Source organism: Phalaenopsis equestris, unplaced genomic scaffold, assembly GCF_001263595.1.
Source record: "Phalaenopsis equestris unplaced genomic scaffold, ASM126359v1 Scaffold000251, whole genome shotgun sequence".
Classification (NCBI taxonomy): domain Eukaryota; kingdom Viridiplantae; phylum Streptophyta; class Magnoliopsida; order Asparagales; family Orchidaceae; genus Phalaenopsis; species Phalaenopsis equestris.
Genome location: NW_018164693.1, coordinates 1,868,637 through 1,886,303, shown reverse-complemented (window position 1 = coordinate 1,886,303; position 17,667 = coordinate 1,868,637). Strand labels below are relative to the sequence as shown.

General features: G+C 33.5%; 1 protein-coding gene across 2 annotated transcripts; it reads left to right on the top strand.

The window, feature by feature from the left end:
* Positions 1-4,039: 4,039 nt before the first annotated feature.
* Positions 4,040-17,634, top strand: LOC110024222 (cationic amino acid transporter 2, vacuolar). Of its 2 annotated transcripts, XM_020724060.1 has the most exons (15): positions 4,040-4,448; positions 11,252-11,453; positions 11,672-11,756; positions 12,916-13,056; positions 13,399-13,517; positions 13,623-13,719; positions 13,893-14,065; positions 14,157-14,223; positions 15,635-15,793; positions 15,878-16,133; positions 16,391-16,499; positions 16,738-16,850; positions 16,941-17,016; positions 17,117-17,282; positions 17,353-17,634. In XM_020724060.1, the coding sequence occupies exons 1-14, from the start codon at positions 4,295-4,297 to the stop codon at positions 17,268-17,270; spliced, it is 1,905 nt and encodes a 634-aa protein (XP_020579719.1). In that variant the 5' UTR covers positions 4,040-4,294; the 3' UTR covers positions 17,271-17,282; positions 17,353-17,634. The 2 variants fall into 2 exon arrangements, with proteins under 2 accessions (XP_020579719.1, XP_020579718.1); XM_020724059.1 differs by having other exon boundaries at positions 17,117-17,634.
* The last annotated feature ends 33 nt before the right edge of the window (positions 17,635-17,667 follow it).

Genomic DNA, 17,667 nt, shown 5'->3' with positions numbered 1-17,667 from the left:
AAAAAGCCACAATAAAAGCCTAGCTTCCCTTTCATGATAAGAAAAGCCACGTTAGCTTTGACCATAGAGAATTGAGAACTCAAATCATCCCTTATTGTTAGAAGAATGGTAACATTTAATTTTAATATTAGTATACATAAAAAATACGACAACAATCAACAAGAAAGAAAAAAAAAAACATGAAAAATGATGTTCTGTCGATAGAAAATCATGACAAATGAGGGTCCGTCGATAGAAAACCGTGAGGCTGACTTGTCTGACTTCCTGGAGTTGTCTGAGACAAGGTTAAGTAGGCCAAAATTGATCGAGCCACAAGATGGATAGAAAGATGATTAAATGATTTGAGCATGAACCATTCGATAAAAAATGAGAGAGACACCTGATATAGTTGATCCAAGGGAAGTTCGAGTCCCTCAACATCTTTAATCGTCCTAGAGATGTCATGAGGTCCCTCATTAGCTATCAAAAATCCATTGCTAGACAAAATCAGCAGATTGACTCACGTCGACCTGGCTCAACCTATCGAGTTGATCCTACCGACAAAGCTCCGAAGGCCGAATTGATCCTTGCCTGCTCGAGGCCAATTAGGCTAAGCAAACCGAGCTAGAGAGCAGATGAACGATAAACTCATAAATATAAAATACCAGAAACAACATTGTATGGACTCAATTGAAGCATAAACAAAAAGATAACATTATCATGTTATACTCTCTCCTCAATAAATATAGAGAACATTTCATGAATAAGACGCAGGGTATTAATATTCATTACTATTCACTTATCTTTCAGTCTATCTCTTCTTACTCGTACTTTATTTATTTTTTGGGATTAAGTAAATTTCAACGTAGATAAGAGGGAGCTATTCATAATCCTAATTTCACTAGTGATTGTTAGCCACGTGGAGTTAAGCAAATGCTCCTAAATAAAATGGATTTAAAGCTAAATAAATGTTATTCATGCTATGATTGTTTACTTATTTCTTAACTTTCATTTAGGCTCGGCAAAGTAAAACATCAAGGGGCATTTTGCATACATACCAACAAATCTTATATATTTACATCTCTAATACCTAAGTAATGCTTTCTATATTTATACCAACTCTTTCAAGTATCATATCAAAAGTATAACTATTTTAACTTAAGAAAAATATAAAATAGACCTTTTCATATATAGGTAATATGTCATATACGTAATATTTGAAGTTTATGTGTTATAGGTGTAAAACATAAGCACTGTGTTTTATCTATGTAATACTACAAGATTTTTTAGCGGTAGTAAATCAACAATAACTTAACTAAGCGATGATGAGTTGGTGCATTGATAATTAAGCAATGAAAGTCAATCAATGATAGTTGTTGATATTGGTTATTCACATTGACAGTTGGGAAAGTTTTAGAGAAATATAAGCTCTTTTTGATATAAACCAAGGACCTTCTCATTTGGATTACGAGGCTTCATCTTTATTTTTGAGAATGTTATTTTTGGTTATTTTGACAAAATTCTCAAAATATTTCAACAAATAGTTTATATCAATTCCTTTGATTACTATGAGCTTTTTTATCGCTTAAATGTTTTAATGACATCATAGTTGTGCGATAATAAGGTCATTGATTTTTCTAGTGGAGATGTGTTCCACCCCAGGGAATAGCACTTTTTATATAAGTCCTGGTAGAGGCACCAATAACGTGATCTACTCCCTAGCAAATATGTTGAGGTTTTAAAATTATGTATTATAACTTACTGGGGTTTCTCACACAAGCATGCGTATCGTTTCAATAATATAGGGCCCTATTGAGTTAGGATTGTCGATCCCACAAAGAACGAGATAACGAGTCCAATAAGAGAAGTTCTAGTTTACTACGCTAAGATCTCAATTTAGAATGCCAATTAAGGTTGATTTTCCTAACAACTACTCATAAGTTAAGATTCTATGACTAAGTTAAACCTATCTAGATCAATTGGATCAGTGAATATCAAGATATAAAAGTTATATTTCTCTTGTGATTGTATAAGTAAAATGTAGGATCAAATATTGTGAATTGCTATTGTAGCTAGTAACAAATAGGAACATTCATCTTCTTTACCCTATGTCGAGTGCATAAAGAAGTTTGATTAACATAGTAATAAATCCTTAAACCTCATATTACATTGGTTATGACTCTAGCTTGTCACCATATATTCTCCAATTTATACCCTCAATTTGGCTAACCTAGTTTTAATTTTTTAAAAATTAGATCAAATTGGTTATGATTCTATCATGTCACCCCAAAGACCCCAATTAACACCCATCAAAGCCTATTTTCATATCTATTTGCACTGCCCAATGAACTAATTTTTCCTCACTCATTAGTGCAATGTGGTTTTTCCTAGTTGTTAAAGTCTTAACTCTCTCGAGTTATTATAGATTCACAATAAAATTTAACATACCAACTGATCAGATTGATAGATAAATTAAGCATGATGTAAAAAACGCCACCTTAAGATTTAAAGATCAATCCTATAAGCATTCTAACATCCTACACATTCAAATTATTCATCACAAGAGAAGGGCAAATGAATTCTACTCACAGAGCATGTTTAATACAACAAAAATCTTCATTACATCAAAGCAAACCCACCAAATATTTGTTTATAACAGAGACAAGTAAATAAAAAACACAATACTTTACTTTTCCCTAAGATGCAAATCCCTCTAACAAACCTTCTACTGTTCTTTGCAATGCTGATACAAATTCCTTACAAAAATACACTCAAATTCCCTCTCTAATCTCTAAAGAAAAGGTAAAAATTTACAATCCATACTCCTATCTATGACTTCTTGGCATCTTGGATAGATCCATAGACTCAGAAATGCCAAAAAGTGCCTTTCCAACCGTCCATATTCTTCAAATAACTCCTCGGTTAGTCTTGAAACCACCTCGAGCAGTTCTGGGGCCTAAGCACCTGTTTGCTGCGCCTAGGCGTTATCTTCTTTGTTTTCTGGGAGAACACTGGTGCTTAGGGGCCCAAAAGTGGCGCCCAGGTGCCAGTTTGCTGGCAGCCTCTTTGCTCTAATTGCCTTCATTTCACTTCATTTTCGCTCCAATTCGATTTATGTTTCCTACTTGTTATACCTGAAAGAAAAAAATGAAAATAACATTTTTTAAAGTGTAATTTCATTCAAAAATAGGTGCTAAATGAGAAGAAAATTAAACATGTTAAAAGACATATCAAGATGCTTGATTTGAATATGAATGTGTTAGATTTGAAGATTATCCAACAACTTAATTAATATTTTAAAGTTTTCAACAACTCATCAAGTGCTTCGATTCGATTCATCCAGACTTAGATATGATCACCTTTTATATCATTGTATTGATCTCAATTTAACTACAAATTTGTTACAATCAAAAGTCATATGAACCTGAATTTAATTAAAAAAAAACTATCCAATCTAAAATGAATCAAAATTCATGCCTTATCGAACGAATCTTTTTTATTGGCATATTAAATATATCATAAAAATTTAATTGATTAGTTACATAAAAGATGCATATTAAAATAAATTTTATAACTAAAAGTTTTATCATTGATTATATTTAATCCAAATTTTATTTTTCAATTAAAAAATGTTATGAAAGATGTTCCTAATACACATTTTCATTTTTTTGGGGAAATGTAAATCCGTAGGGCAATATAAATGATTTGAACCCGTAATCTCACGGCGAGTGACTGCACCCTCAACCACTATATCATAAATATATGGACACATTTTCATTGTTTCATAGGACCCATCCAAGTGGATGATAAAATGTGAAATTTTATTAAGAAAAATGGTATAAAAATAGACAATAAATCATTTGACTCATAAGTTTCAATTTTTTCATAAAATAACAAAAAGGAAGAGTTATGAACACTTAATTTATTTAATAATTTTAGCATCTTAATAAATGATATATATATATATATATATATATATATAATTATTGGTTGAATTTGATGCATTGAAATATGGATTGGTTGAAAAATTGAAGAGAAATTGAGAGAGAGATCCAAAAAGAAAACTATTACAAGACAGTATTAAATTGCATCCCGACCTGTTCTTCCTTTCTCCATTTTTCGTCTCTCTATCAGCCTTTCCGCTCAGGTTGTGTGCTCTCATTCTTTTGCCTATAAAAGTCTCCTTATCCCCTTCTTCACTCAGCGGGTAGGGTTTGATTGTCGTTCTTTTCCTTTGCTTCACGGAACTAGGAACCGAGGTGTATCCCTTTTCCCCCTTGCTGTAGATTACCCTCTCCGTCATTCTCTGTTTTTGATGGGATTTAATGAGTTGGGAAGCGGAAAGGAGCGCCGATGGCGGATTCAGAGTTTGATTAGGAGGAAGCAGGTGGATTCCGATCGGGCGAAAACCGAGGGGGGAGGGAGCCAGCTTGCCAGGGAACTTTCTGTTCTTCAACTTGTTGCAATAGGTATTGGATTCTTTCTTTGTTCATCATTCTGGTAAAGCTTTCGGCGAAACTCTGTTTTCGGTTCGATTTTTTCATGGTCGAGCTGTTCTAGTGCGCCACATTTCTCATCTGTTTATGTCGTAATTATATGGGGCTTTAATTGGTTTCTGACGGAGTTTCTTTTGGTATTTTGGTGGATATGAGTGGTTTTCTGTGACACTGCAGGTTGTAAGGTGATAATATGGTTCATAATTTTTTCTCCCTACTTGTCCAACTTTTATTTTCACATTTAGATGTAAAGGGTAAGTAAAAATGAGTAGATCTGTTCTATAGTGAATGAAAAGAAATGCCGAGTCGCATTTGGATCTGATTAGGTCAACATACTTTTCTTTTTAATTTCTCTGAAATTGAGGGTTTATCATTAATAGCCGTGAAAGTTTACTGAAAGAATTTTCTCTTTCTCGTTTTTAGTTGAGCAAGAGCTTGTCATTGAGTAGTTCGGTGGGAATCCTTGTCAAATACGCTTGAATCATGTTGTTCTTATTAAATCAGTTGCTTCACTGTTAGTTTCCGTATTATAGAATTGTTTTCATTTGGTTGCATCTGGGGAGGGGCTCAAAATCAGCTTTCAATGCAGCAGAAAGTTTGAACCATTATTTGTGCTGACTTGGTCTTTGGCAATCAAATCTATTTCCGAAACATTGATTGAAATTGCCATTAAAGTAACATAGTATTAAGTTGATGATTTATGTCAAGAGAGCGGCAATATTTTTTTTAAGTACCTGAGCTCCATATGAGCAGTGAGTGTGCGAAATTAAGTGTATGTTTGTTTGAGAGAGTAGCAATATTTTTGCTCAAGTATCTAAAAATCACCGTTCTGTGGACAAATCACTGCAAAAATACATTAGAAGATCAAAGAATTCTAATTCACTAGAGCCTGTTTATCAAATCTTGAATCTGAAGACAATTTCAACTCTATCCTACTCAAAATATTAAAATCATCGAGTAGCATATTGTGAATGATATTGAATTTAGAAAAATTCAACTATCTCAAAATATCTTGGAGCCAACTGCACCAAAAATGAGAACAAAGTGCCAACGCAACTAGTAATTAATTTTCTTAAGATATTATTCTTGTTGTTATCCCTTTCTGACAAATGAGTACAGTGGTTGGCACATGTCCTCCATTTTATGCATGTTAAACGTTACTTTTGATTTTATTGTGGTCCATTAGCAATTAATGATGGGGTTAATGGTGATGATGATGTTGATGTTCTACTAGCATCATCGTGTTAGTTACATGTTGAAAGCCTCATTTATGAAATAAATCAAGTGCTTTTCGGTCATCAATATGATTTTTAGGATCAATCCTAGCTTTTGAATAGCAAAATCAAATATAAGCTTGACTGTAAACACTTAGTATCAAGGCAGGTAAGTTTTGATGATTCATGCTAAAAATTCCTACAAAAACCCTAGTACCAATTTTGTGTATAAATTGTATAGAAGTTCCATCCTTTTGTTAATAGTGAGGAGGTAAACATTTTGGAATATGCTTGAAATATTCATGTGAGGAACTAGGTGTACGGGTACATAGTTTAAATGGTGTCACCAATCGTAAGTCAAAGAGGGGAGAGATTTCAGATGAGAGAGATTCTATAGAAGTGCTAATTTTGGTGGGTTTTTAAATGCGGGCTGAATGATTTCTTTTGGTTTTTTGATCGTCATGGAGTGTTATTTGGAGATACTTCAGGTGATGACATCTATAATCCATGAATTATTCATTTTATTTTCTTTCTCTTTCACCTCATGAATTTACTGTTAGATTTCAATGGAAAGTAAATGAATAGATCAAATTTACGCTGAGCTTGTTGTTTACCTAGAGACTTTTAACAACAAGCTCAGCGGATAAGCTTGTTGTTTTCTAATCAAATTTTTTTCTAAAGACTAAAACATTGATTGAAACTGCCATCAAGTTTTGGCTTCACAGAGCTGGTGGTTAACATTTTATACAAATAAAATAAAAGATCAACCTTTCTCACCATACCTTTCAATTACATATTTTCAATTGTTACTTTTGCTTTTATCATTTTCTATTAACATCACTGTGATGGTTACCTGTTGGAACCCACTTCTTTCGGATAACTCAGCACTTTTTCGATCATTAATATAGTAATTCCTATCCATTTAAGTGTGTGCTGCAGCGAACTCAAATATAATTCTTACTATAAGTACCTATCATTTAGTTAGGAAAGTTCTGATTGGCTATGCTGCAAATCCCTTCAAGACATGAGTAGCAATTTCATTTATGAATTTGTAGAAGTTTCACATTGCATAAAATGTAGGATTGGGAGCAAAACATTATGAACTGAGTGGATGCTAAATTATTTGACAAAAAAACATTTTTTCTTAGGTATTTAAATATAGGGAGTTATGATAATGATGGATGCAAATCAACGAAAATGCTCAAAATTATGATAATGATAGATGAATCCAATTTACGAGTCATACAATAAAATATAAGATTGGGAGCAAAACATAATGAACTGAGTGGATGCTAAATTATGTGGAAAACACATTTTGGCTTATGTATTTAAGTATAGGGAGTTATGATAATGATAGCTGCAAATCAAATTTATGATGCAAATCAAAGAAAATGCTCAAAATTGTGATAATGATAAATGAATCCAATTTATGAATCATACAATAAAATCATGCACGAGAGTAATTTAGTATAGATTTAAGGAAATAACTTGGTACTTTGGGACTAGTTAATCTTGATTGCAAGTTTGATTATGGAAGCTATATTTATGCCAGAACAATTAACGGAAAAATATGGGGAGCACAGAAGGGATTTTCATATAGTTTCTCTTCTTTGGGATGGATCTTCGTTATGATCAAGTAGCAAGAGAGCTGAATTGATGTGCATTAGAGAAAAATATATGCGATTTAAAAGTATGCTGAAGTTATTAAAGATATATGCAACAAAGTTGTGTTTAGTAGTAGAAGCAACTATAAATTGAACAATGAGTTTTCTTCTATATAAGAATTGAATCAAGGATCAATATTGAATCCATACTTATCTGTATTATTTATGAAGATGCTTATAAAAAATTTTCAAAGTGAGGTGCCTTGGTGTGTTTTTTCTCATATGAAAGTTATATCATCGAGACATTTGTTTCTTATGTAGAAAATTATAGTCAAGGAAAAAATAATTACTAGCTACAAAATTTAGAATTAATTGAAAAAAATATTGAATATGCGAATATAATTGCTAAATCCTTTTTTGTTTTTAAGTCACACCCAAGAAATAGAGCGTAAACAAGGAGGGAGAATGAGGGAGAGAATAAGGGCGAAGAGGCTTAATAGTTGAGTTAATGAGTAGGACTTCAATAATTAGAGATTTTTTATGGCCCAAAGAGTCGGAATCGTTTTTTTATATTTAATACCCTTTATATAAAGGTTGGCTTCTCTAAATGAAAATTATAGGCTTTTTTAATGCCTACGAGGACATAGTCTTCTCTTTTGTCAAATTATCATAAATGTTGAGATATTGTCGAAGTTCTCCTTTTTGAAGTCAACTGATAAATGATAGACGTCTAAGGTTTTTAGCTTTTGAGAACCTTTGTACCCGACCTTTAGTATTTGGCCTTCCATAATTGGCTCTCGATATTCAACCCTCAATACCTTGACTGACCTTTGCCCAAGCATTTGGTGGTTCGGCTTCGTCTTCTTCTTTATGAACTCCCGTACTCATCCCTTGTGGAATTTGCGCTGTGGCGAAATGGGGCTGAAAGCTATTTGTGCACGGTTGATTCAAGTAGCTGCTTCTGGCTGTACAATAATTTTAATGGTGTGGTATTGGATTTAGGAAACAACTATAGAAGACTTATAGCTTTGCACTTGATCAAAAGCCTCTCCAACAAATTTTATTAGATGCAAAGATTTCATTTACTTCACACTTAAGAAGGCACACCTTTTAAATAGCATTTAAATGAGTTCCATTTAGTATTCAAATTAGAAGATGATTGATGTAATCGTTGACGACGAGGAATTGAGGAGGCTTTGTTTCTATTGCAATCTTTACCTCGGCACGATGTCATATGGAAGATATACAATCAACTAAAAAAATATTAAGAATTTATTTATTTTGGAAGCTATGATTATTAAGTTTGCAATTGTTGGAGATAACAAGCTAAATGATTATTGGTTAGAGGAAGTTCTTTAGAGAATGTATCCAATTCTAATAATGTCAAAGGTAAGTCTCATGACAAATAAAAGGATATGATGGGGTTCCACTGCCAGAAGATATAGCACTTTACGATAAATTGTCATGCTCTGAAGAGGAAGGAGCAAACTGCCATAATGAGGATAAGTCTGTAGATGCTAGTCTTATTGCAAATTGTTTTTAATTAGATATCGATGATGCTATGTTAGTGACTAATGGAGTTATGAGAAAGGTCAGTTGAGTCTAAGTTGAGCTAATTCATATTATGTTCTACCCGGTAGGTTTTTTTCCACTTATGATCCATATTTTAGTATTTATATTAATATGGGATGCAATATGGCATGCTTGATGATTGATTTTGGTACTTTAACATTAAGTAAACATAATATGGCTATGACATTGGCCTGAACAGATATGTACCTCATTTGAGGAAAATTTTAATATATTTTAGTGCTCTCAATGATGCATGCTATATATTTTCTGGAGATGTTAAGGTCCTTCAGATTTGCAAAGGTGCTTTTGTTTTTATTGAGGCAAAAAGTGTTGGTTAATTCTATTGTTAAGAAGGTGCAACCTGAGTTGTTTTAATTTGGTTTCTTCAATTTTGGTGGAGCATTGTGATTTGGACAAGCTTGACAATTTTAGCTATAGAAGTTGTTCTGTAACATAATAATGCACATTTTGAAGTAGAGATTGTTGGAGATGATTATATACATCAATCTTATGAAACATAGTTGTCCCAGTATCAGTCTCTACCATTGCAGTGTTTAGAGCTAGGAGATAATCACTTTGAAGGAACAAAAATTATGTGATATGTGTTATATTAATTACTTTCAATTTCAGTGGATCTTTTATGATGGGCAGCAAACATGCTTTGATTCTTTCATCAGTATTTTGTTCAAGGAAATCTCGATTTATCAAGATTGCATTGTGTTCATCTCTTTGGGGCTTTAGGAGCTTATGGCTGGAGTGGAGTTTTATATGAGATTCAATTTATTGTAACATTATTGTGTCAAGAGATAAAAACTTAGAATAATTTAAATAGGAATTTGTTAAGATAATTCTAACTTCAAAACCTAATCTGACTTTGGTTAAGGTTTGCTATCCTAATTTTCTAAACTAGTGCCATAATATTCTCACTTTTTTTAATTTTAAAAATAACCTTCTTTGAGACTGCTCTATTCTTGGGAGAGATTAGATGGGATATTTACATACATTAGCATGCAAGCCGAGATTCAATTTTGAAGATGGAATGCGAAAGAAATCCAATCAGGAATCTGATTAGAATACTTATGCTAAAGGCTTAAAGAAGAAAGAGAAGGAATGGGGAAAAGAGAAATTAAAAAAAAACTTTCTTATTAGAGTTCAAGGTGTAATCTCTATGAATCAATGGGTACCGTTTTGCCAAAAATCTTGAGTTGGATTTTTAGAAAGAATTAGTGATGTAATGGCACCCTTCCGAGGAACCTTTGCACTTGGTAATATCTGGTCTTAATTTACTTATTTTTCTTTATTGTCTCTCTCGAGTTGTTTTCTTTTATTTGTGTTTAGAGATTTGGGCTTCTCTTCTGTCTTGAGAGTGGTGCATTTGAGTTTTAGTGAGTGTTGGTAGTGTCTTTTTTGTACATCAATTATGACTTTATTTTCAGTGGATATGGTCATCTCTCCTCTCTTTGAATGCAGGCTTTCTCAAGCCGATTTGCATAATCTTGTGTTATCTTTTTGGGCACTTGATTTCATTTACATTTATTTAGTGGTTCATTTTATTCATTCTAGGTTTTACAAGTACACATACAAGTCAGGTTTTGTTCCTAACAGTTTTATATGACACGACAAAATAAATAAACGTTGTTATATTTGTTTTTGGCGTACAAAATTATACTATTTTTTTTGTGGCATTGCTTTAGTCATTTTTGTTGGAATTTAAATAATTTTTAATCACGATAATTCTACCCATCTGCATATGTCAATTAAAACTTCAATTACACTTAGTTTTTTAATTTAGTTGAGCTGGTTCAAGCTTGGCTCATGCACATAGGTGGAACTCATATGATAGATGAGCTCTATTTGACTCAACATGACTCCTTGTTGAGCTAGCTTGTATTGTTATTTTGTTAAAAAGAATTAAAATCCTGCCTTACATTTAATATAAGAAGTCTATACTTTAATCTATCAAAGCCATACCAGGAATGGTTAACTGAGTTGAATTGTTGATTGTGCTCAAGTTATCAAGTCAACCCAAGCTTAGAGTGAGCTAATTGAGTCAAGCTCAAGCTCCAGTTGGAACCATAACTTATTATATTGAATCGAGTTAGGATCATGGTCGACTCAAATTCAACTTGCTAGGTTATATCCTTAGCTGCACTTGTACCTTACTTATTGATGTGATGCTCATTTTTTAGTTCTTTGAACACTCCAATTTTCTTTTCAAATTGTTTTTTGGTTTCAAACTAAGGCTACTTTTCATTGTACTTGCTCACTGCAATATTGCTTTGTTTTTTCACAATTTCTATTGGAGACCATGTTGAAAATCTCCTGTTTCTCATTTGTCATTAGTTTAATCTATTTTTTTAATTTTTATTTTTTTCTCTGTTGTAAGGTGTTGGCTCCACAATAGGTGCTGGAGTCTATGTTCTCGTTGGTACAGTTGCTAGAGAACACTCTGGTCCATCTTTGACAATTTCCTTTCTGATCGCTGGAATAGCTGCCGCACTTTCAGCATTTTGTTATGCAGAGCTTGCAAGTCGCTGCCCTTCTGCAGGCAGCGCCTATCATTATTCCTACATATGCGTTGGGGAAGGGTAATGGGGCCCCTTTTTTTCATTGAGTTGAATTTTGACCATCTTTATATATTTTTTGTTGTCAAGATGTCATTCTTTAATTTCGGCATTACAGCTTTGTTCAGTAAGGCTTGATCCTTGCTTCTCTAAAATTAGACTATTTTTTTTCATCAAGGATATGTATCAAATAAATAATACTGATTTATATGATTGACGATGATTATGCGATAATTTTTCAGAGTTGCTTGGCTGATTGGCTGGGCTTTAATCCTTGAATATACAATTGGTGGTTCTGCTGTTGCTCGTGGGATATCTCCAAATTTGGTAATGTGATTATGATTGTATTCATTTCAGCATAATGTAGGTATATTTTTTCTTGAATAACCTGTTTATTTTGCTTCAGAGTTGGCTGATTAGTTGTGCTCTAATCCTGCTCTCTCTCTCTCTCTCTCTCTCTCTCTCTCTCTCTCTCTCTCTCTCTCTCTCTCTCTCTCTCTCTCTCTCTCTCTCTCTCTCTCTCTCTCTCTCTCTCTCTCTCTCTCTCTCTCTCTCTCTCTCTCTCTCTCTCTCTCTCTCTCTCTCTCTCTCTCTCTCTCTCTCTCTCTCTCGGTTTTAAAGCATCATAACTTTTTGTATACTTTGAATGAATTAAAGTAGTTGGACTTGGGTTGAACGATTTAAAGTAGCTGGTCTTTTGGTTCGGCATCAGTAATTGGAGCTTTCTTCTTTACCACACATCAGATTTTGTATGCTATTTTAACAGCTTAAAGGGCTGATTTGTGAGAGATATCTTTTTGTAATCATTTGGAGACATACTTTGCAATTTGCTGGAGATAGAATGGAGATAATTTGTAGGTTTTCTGTAGGAAATATTCACTGTTTGCTGTTTTGTTGAAAGCTTCAAGTCGGAAAGCCAGCACTGCCTTTAGGAGTTAGTATCATCTGTTCAGATTATCTGTTGGCTGATCTGTGAGATATATCTTTTTGTACTCAATTTGGAGACATACTTCGCAATCTGCTTGAAATATAAGGGGATATTTTGTAGGTTGTCTGTAGGAAATATTCACTGGTTGCTGTTTTGTTGAAAGCTTCAAGTCGGAAAGACAGCACTGCCTTTAGGAGTTAGTATTATCTGCTCGTCTCGAATGGATTTATCTCTGCTATGCAAAGCGCTCAAACATTGATACATTTTTAATGGTCATCAATAAAGTTGTAATAAATTCGATAGCAGCTGATTTTGCAGATTTTTGTCTCATTATTGAATGATGATTTGATCTAGAAATCGCATAAAATGTCCATGATATTCCATAACACCATTGTTTTTGTGCTATGTATTTTGTGGTTTTCTAGGACTGCAAAATTATCAATGTTTTCAGATTTTGCATCAGTTTATTAAATTTTGCTCAACTGTGTCATTACCTCAGTATTCGGAGTTGTTAAGTTTTGGAAATATTCACTCATACTCAAATTTACAATATTTTAGGCCTTGTTTTTTGGAGGACCAGATAGCTTGCCTGCTTTCCTAGCACGGGTTCACATACCAGGGCTTGATGTTGTTGTTGATCCATGTGCTGCTCTTCTTGTTCTAATCATAACTGGCCTTCTTTGCTTAGGAATAAAAGAGGTACCAAATTTTATTTTAGGAAAATATTACATATATACCACACAATTCTTATTTATTTGCATATCTAACACCCAAAGTGTGATATTTACAATTATAACATTTTGGTGTGATCAATCTATGCATGAAATGGTGTATTTCACTTTTAAAAAGTTAATAATGGTGGTAATTTGATGCGATGTTAAAGCTTTGAGCATTATAAATGTAAATGTAAATATGAAAGTTTAGATTTTAGATTTGTAAATAGATTAAAAATCTGTGGTATGTATGTAAATGCCCCTTTATTTTTTTTGGGAGTGCCGTTTAATATATATATTAACAAACATTGGAAAATTATTTTTTCAGAGTTCAACGGTACAGGCTTTTGTCACATCATTAAATGTCTGTGTTATGTTATTTGTCATCATTGCTGGTGGATATATTGGTTTCCAATCCGGCTGGGTAGGATATACTGTTGCGAGCGGGTAATTTAGGGTTTCTGTACTCTTATTCTTGGCCTTAGCTTTTAAAATGCTCATGAGCTCATTACTCCACCATTCTTTTTTTTATATGCTTTAATTTATTTCCAGCTTCTTTCCACATGGTGTAAATGGCATGCTTGCTGGATCAGCGACAGTTTTCTTTGCTTACATAGGTTTTGATTCAGTTGCAAGCACTGCAGAGGAGGTATGTCATCTAATCATAATATCATTCAGCCTATTCACAAGTCTTTTTAATAGTTGATAAAAGTTCAGAAGGTTTATCATTGTCATTCTTCAGAATATTTGATGATTTTTTGCTTACTTGGTTTGTCAAGTTTTGGTTCATTCACATTACTGTTTTTTTCTCTGTTCATACAGGTCAAAAGTCCACAGCACGACTTACCATTAGGAATCGCTTTGGCTCTATCTATATGCTGTTTATTGTATATGATGGTGTCCGTAGTTGTGGTTGGCCTGGTGCCATATTTTGCAATTAACCCAGACACACCTATTTCGTCCGCATTTGCTGAACACGGGATGCATTGGGCAATGTATCTATCTTATATTGGAATTCTATAACTTACCGAAATATTTTTATTCTTCCTCATGGATTATTTCATATTTTGTTGGTTTTCATCACAGGTATGTTGTCTCTGCTGGCGCTGTCCTTGCTCTTTGCTCAACTTTATTGGGTTCCATTCTTCCTCAGGTATTATAATGGAACAACTGACTCTGATTTGCCATTTACAATGCAACAAGTGAGAAATGTGATGAGGCTAAATAATTATTATCTTTTTTTATTTCACCATATTTTTGTCTTTCAAGCATGCCGAAGAAAAAAAAAAGTTGGTAAGTGGAGTTTCAGCAAGTATATGTAATGGTATAACGAAATCATCTTCTCTAAAGGTTGTGTATCTTGTGTTGATGTCATTGCAATTAATCTGCAAATTGATAAAAGGTCATCTTTCTCTATGACATATATAACTTTGGGAAGTTTCTAGTTCTGAGGTGATGAGTCAACTTCAACATGATTTCAGTGGTAGTTACAGTCAAATAGGTGAATGACTCAGCAGGCTACATGTATCTTTAGAGTTTGAGCAAAAAATGTCAGACCAAATGCAATTAACTGTATTAAATAAATATAACTTCATTATTCTAACTTTCATTTCTTTCTGCATGACAATTTAGTTATGGATGTTGTTCACTTAATGCTATTTATTCTCCCTCATTTTCGATTTATTGGTGCTTTTGTTGTTATTGCTATAAATACTAAAAATGCTTCTCTAGCTTGCGTCAGTTGGCCTATTTGGAGCTAAGTTGAATATCCATATTCACAATTAAGTTTATAAATTTGAATTTAGTAACCTTTCTTCTCCATGTGTGGCTGGTTTATTCTCCCTTTTTAACACGATTAATGATATGCTTAGTAGTATGTAAGGAAACAGAGATATTATTGCTCAGCAATTTGGTCAATCAACTATTTTAAAATAAAGAGTTTTTCCTCTATGCAAAATGATCTATTGTGTGATAGAAAGTGCCGCTTTTACTCAAAGGAAAATTTTATAAGATTGTGGTGAAACTTGCAATGCTCTATGGCGCAGAATGCTGGCTTTTAAAAGGGAAGCATAAAACCAATTTAAGTGTTGTCGAGATGAGAATGCTTAGGTGGATGAGTTGCTTGAAACTTAAAGACAAAATGTTAAATGAATATATCCGTGATAGAGTTGGTGCAGCTTTAGTGACAGATAAAATTAGAGAGAGTCATCTTAGATGGTTTGGTCACATTAAACTTCGATCATCTGATGATCCGATTAGGAGAGTAGATTAGGAGAGTTCCGATTAGGAGAGTAGATGTTTTAGATTCAACTTAGGTTAAGAGAGGCAGGGTGGACCTTGAAAGACTTGGGCATATTGTATAAAAAATGATCTTAATTTATGACAATTAAATGAAAATATGACACTCAATAGGATGCAATGGAGAAAAAGGATTCCTGTAGCCAACCCCACTTAGTGGGATAAAGGCTTGTTTTTGTTATTGTTGCAAAATTGTCGATTATTTGTTTGTTACAATCAACAATTGAAACTTGTTCACTTGAACTCTATTTCCGTCCTCGTTTCAGCCAAGAATACTTATGGCAATGGCAAGAGATGGGTTGTTGCCTTCTTTCTTTTCTGACGTCAACAAGCGCACTCAAGTTCCAGTCAAGGGTACGGTTGTTACTGGGGTCAGCGCAGCTGTCTTAGCTTTCTTCATGGATGTTTCCCAGTTGTCTGGAATGGTACAAATTCAATAGGAATTATAGATTCATTTGATTAAACTTTTTGCCATAGAAATATCATTATTATTGCTTTCTTTTATGCAGGTTAGTGTTGGAACACTCCTAGCATTCACCATGGTCGCAATTTCAATCTTGATACTTCGATATGTTCCACCTGATGAGATACCTCTTCCATCATCCCTCCATGAATCATATGACTCATTATCTTTTCATTATAATAGTGAAGAGAAAGATCCGGAGTTTTCGAAAGATTTTGTTGGAGTTGATAATAATGAGAAGCGAAGCTCTGGTGATGAAAGTTCTATATATTATCCTCTTATCAGGAAGGACAGTAATCTATGTAATACCTTCTTACTTCTTCATAGTCAGCTCAGTTTACTTATTCTTCGTTTCTGATCAATGGGTATTTATTCTGAACAAGGCTTTCAGTCTAAAAATGTATTACGAAAACTTCACAAAGAGACTAAATACCCCTATTAATATACAATTCTACTGCACTATTAGTGTTCTGATTGTTTTGGATGACATTTCATAACCGAAACTTTTGTTTTTTTTTTTTTTTTGAAATATTTATGATTGTTCATTTGAATGGTGTAGACAAAATTAATGAACTTAAAAGGCGCAAGCATGCTTCTTGGAGTATAGCATCAGTGTGCATAGGAGTTTTTATTCTCGCTACATCAGTATCAACAACTAGCTTTCCTCAGTAAGTTGTGATTTGAGACCTGTTATCGTCTGCATTTTTCCTGAAAGAACATCAGACTTGTTTCCAACTATGCTTCATTTCTAATGGCTTTTTACATTGTGTTAAGTTAACATAGTAGGATTTGAAATTTCATTTTCCAAAAGACTGGGCTTTAGTTTATCTCATCATATTCCAGTAAAACAACTTCTTTGAAATATAATTCTGATCTATATTTTTTACTTGTTCCACCTATTTTTAGATATCTGGTCTATTCAGCATGTATTTTTGGGGCTTTACTCTTTCTAGCCGGCCTACTTGTGATTTCCTGGATCGAGCAAGATGATGGCCGACATAGCTTTGGGCACACAGGAGGTAATGCTTAAGAATTTACCAGCCATTTTCTTCATTGTGCCCCAAATTATTATCTTCTAACCTGAATGTCGAATTAAAAAACTCCCACAGGTTTCATTTGCCCATTTGTTCCTTTTCTGCCAGTCTGTTGCATCCTTATAAACTCTTACTTGCTTGTAAATCTTGGGTGAGTGATAATCAAATACCTCATTCGTGGTAATCTTTATTATGAATTAGAAGAGAAAGAGTTTAGTTTATATTAACATGTGCTAATTTTCCATTTGCAGTGTCGACACCTGGTTACGAGTGTCTGTATGGTTGCTGATTGGGGTATTTGTTTATGTATTCTACGGACAATCAAACAGCACATTAACCGATATGGTTTATGTGCCTGTTGCTCATGCCAATGAGATCTATAAAAAGAGGTCTGGTCTTGCATAAAATGGACTGTAGGTATGTCATCAGCCAAATTATTACTGCTTTAGCCTCTTCTCTTCATATATTAAACGCCAAATTCATGCAGGCAAATGCTTCCCCCTAAAATCCTCACCCTGAATTACTGTAAATACCAATGTAGGATTGCTTTATATTACATATTATGTCTATTGACATGTTGCGCATTGAAATAAGTGCCGCTTTCTGTAAGTTTGCTTCTTTTGCAGCCCTCAATAAATAGTTGATATGCTGCTTTTGTGAAGTTGCTGATGTGCAACTCCCATATGTAATTGATATTAATGGGCTGATGCTTTTTAGTAAGATAATAAAGTTTGTATTTTTTGTTTAATAAAATTCTTGCTTTGGGTTTCCTTGTGCATTTCTAGCATTGTTAGATGTGCCA

Excerpts from the sequence above, each read along its gene's own strand:
- LOC110024222 (XM_020724060.1), top strand. The coding sequence starts at position 4,295 with ATGGGATTTAATGAGTTGGGAAGCGGAAAGGAGCGCCGATGGCGGATT. Across the intron at positions 11,757-12,915 it reads GTGGGATATCTCCAAATTTG|GCCTTGTTTTTTGGAGGACC; the intron begins GTAATGTGATTA and ends ACAATATTTTAG. Across the intron at positions 14,066-14,156 it reads CACGGGATGCATTGGGCAAT|GTATGTTGTCTCTGCTGGCG; the intron begins GTATCTATCTTA and ends TTTTCATCACAG.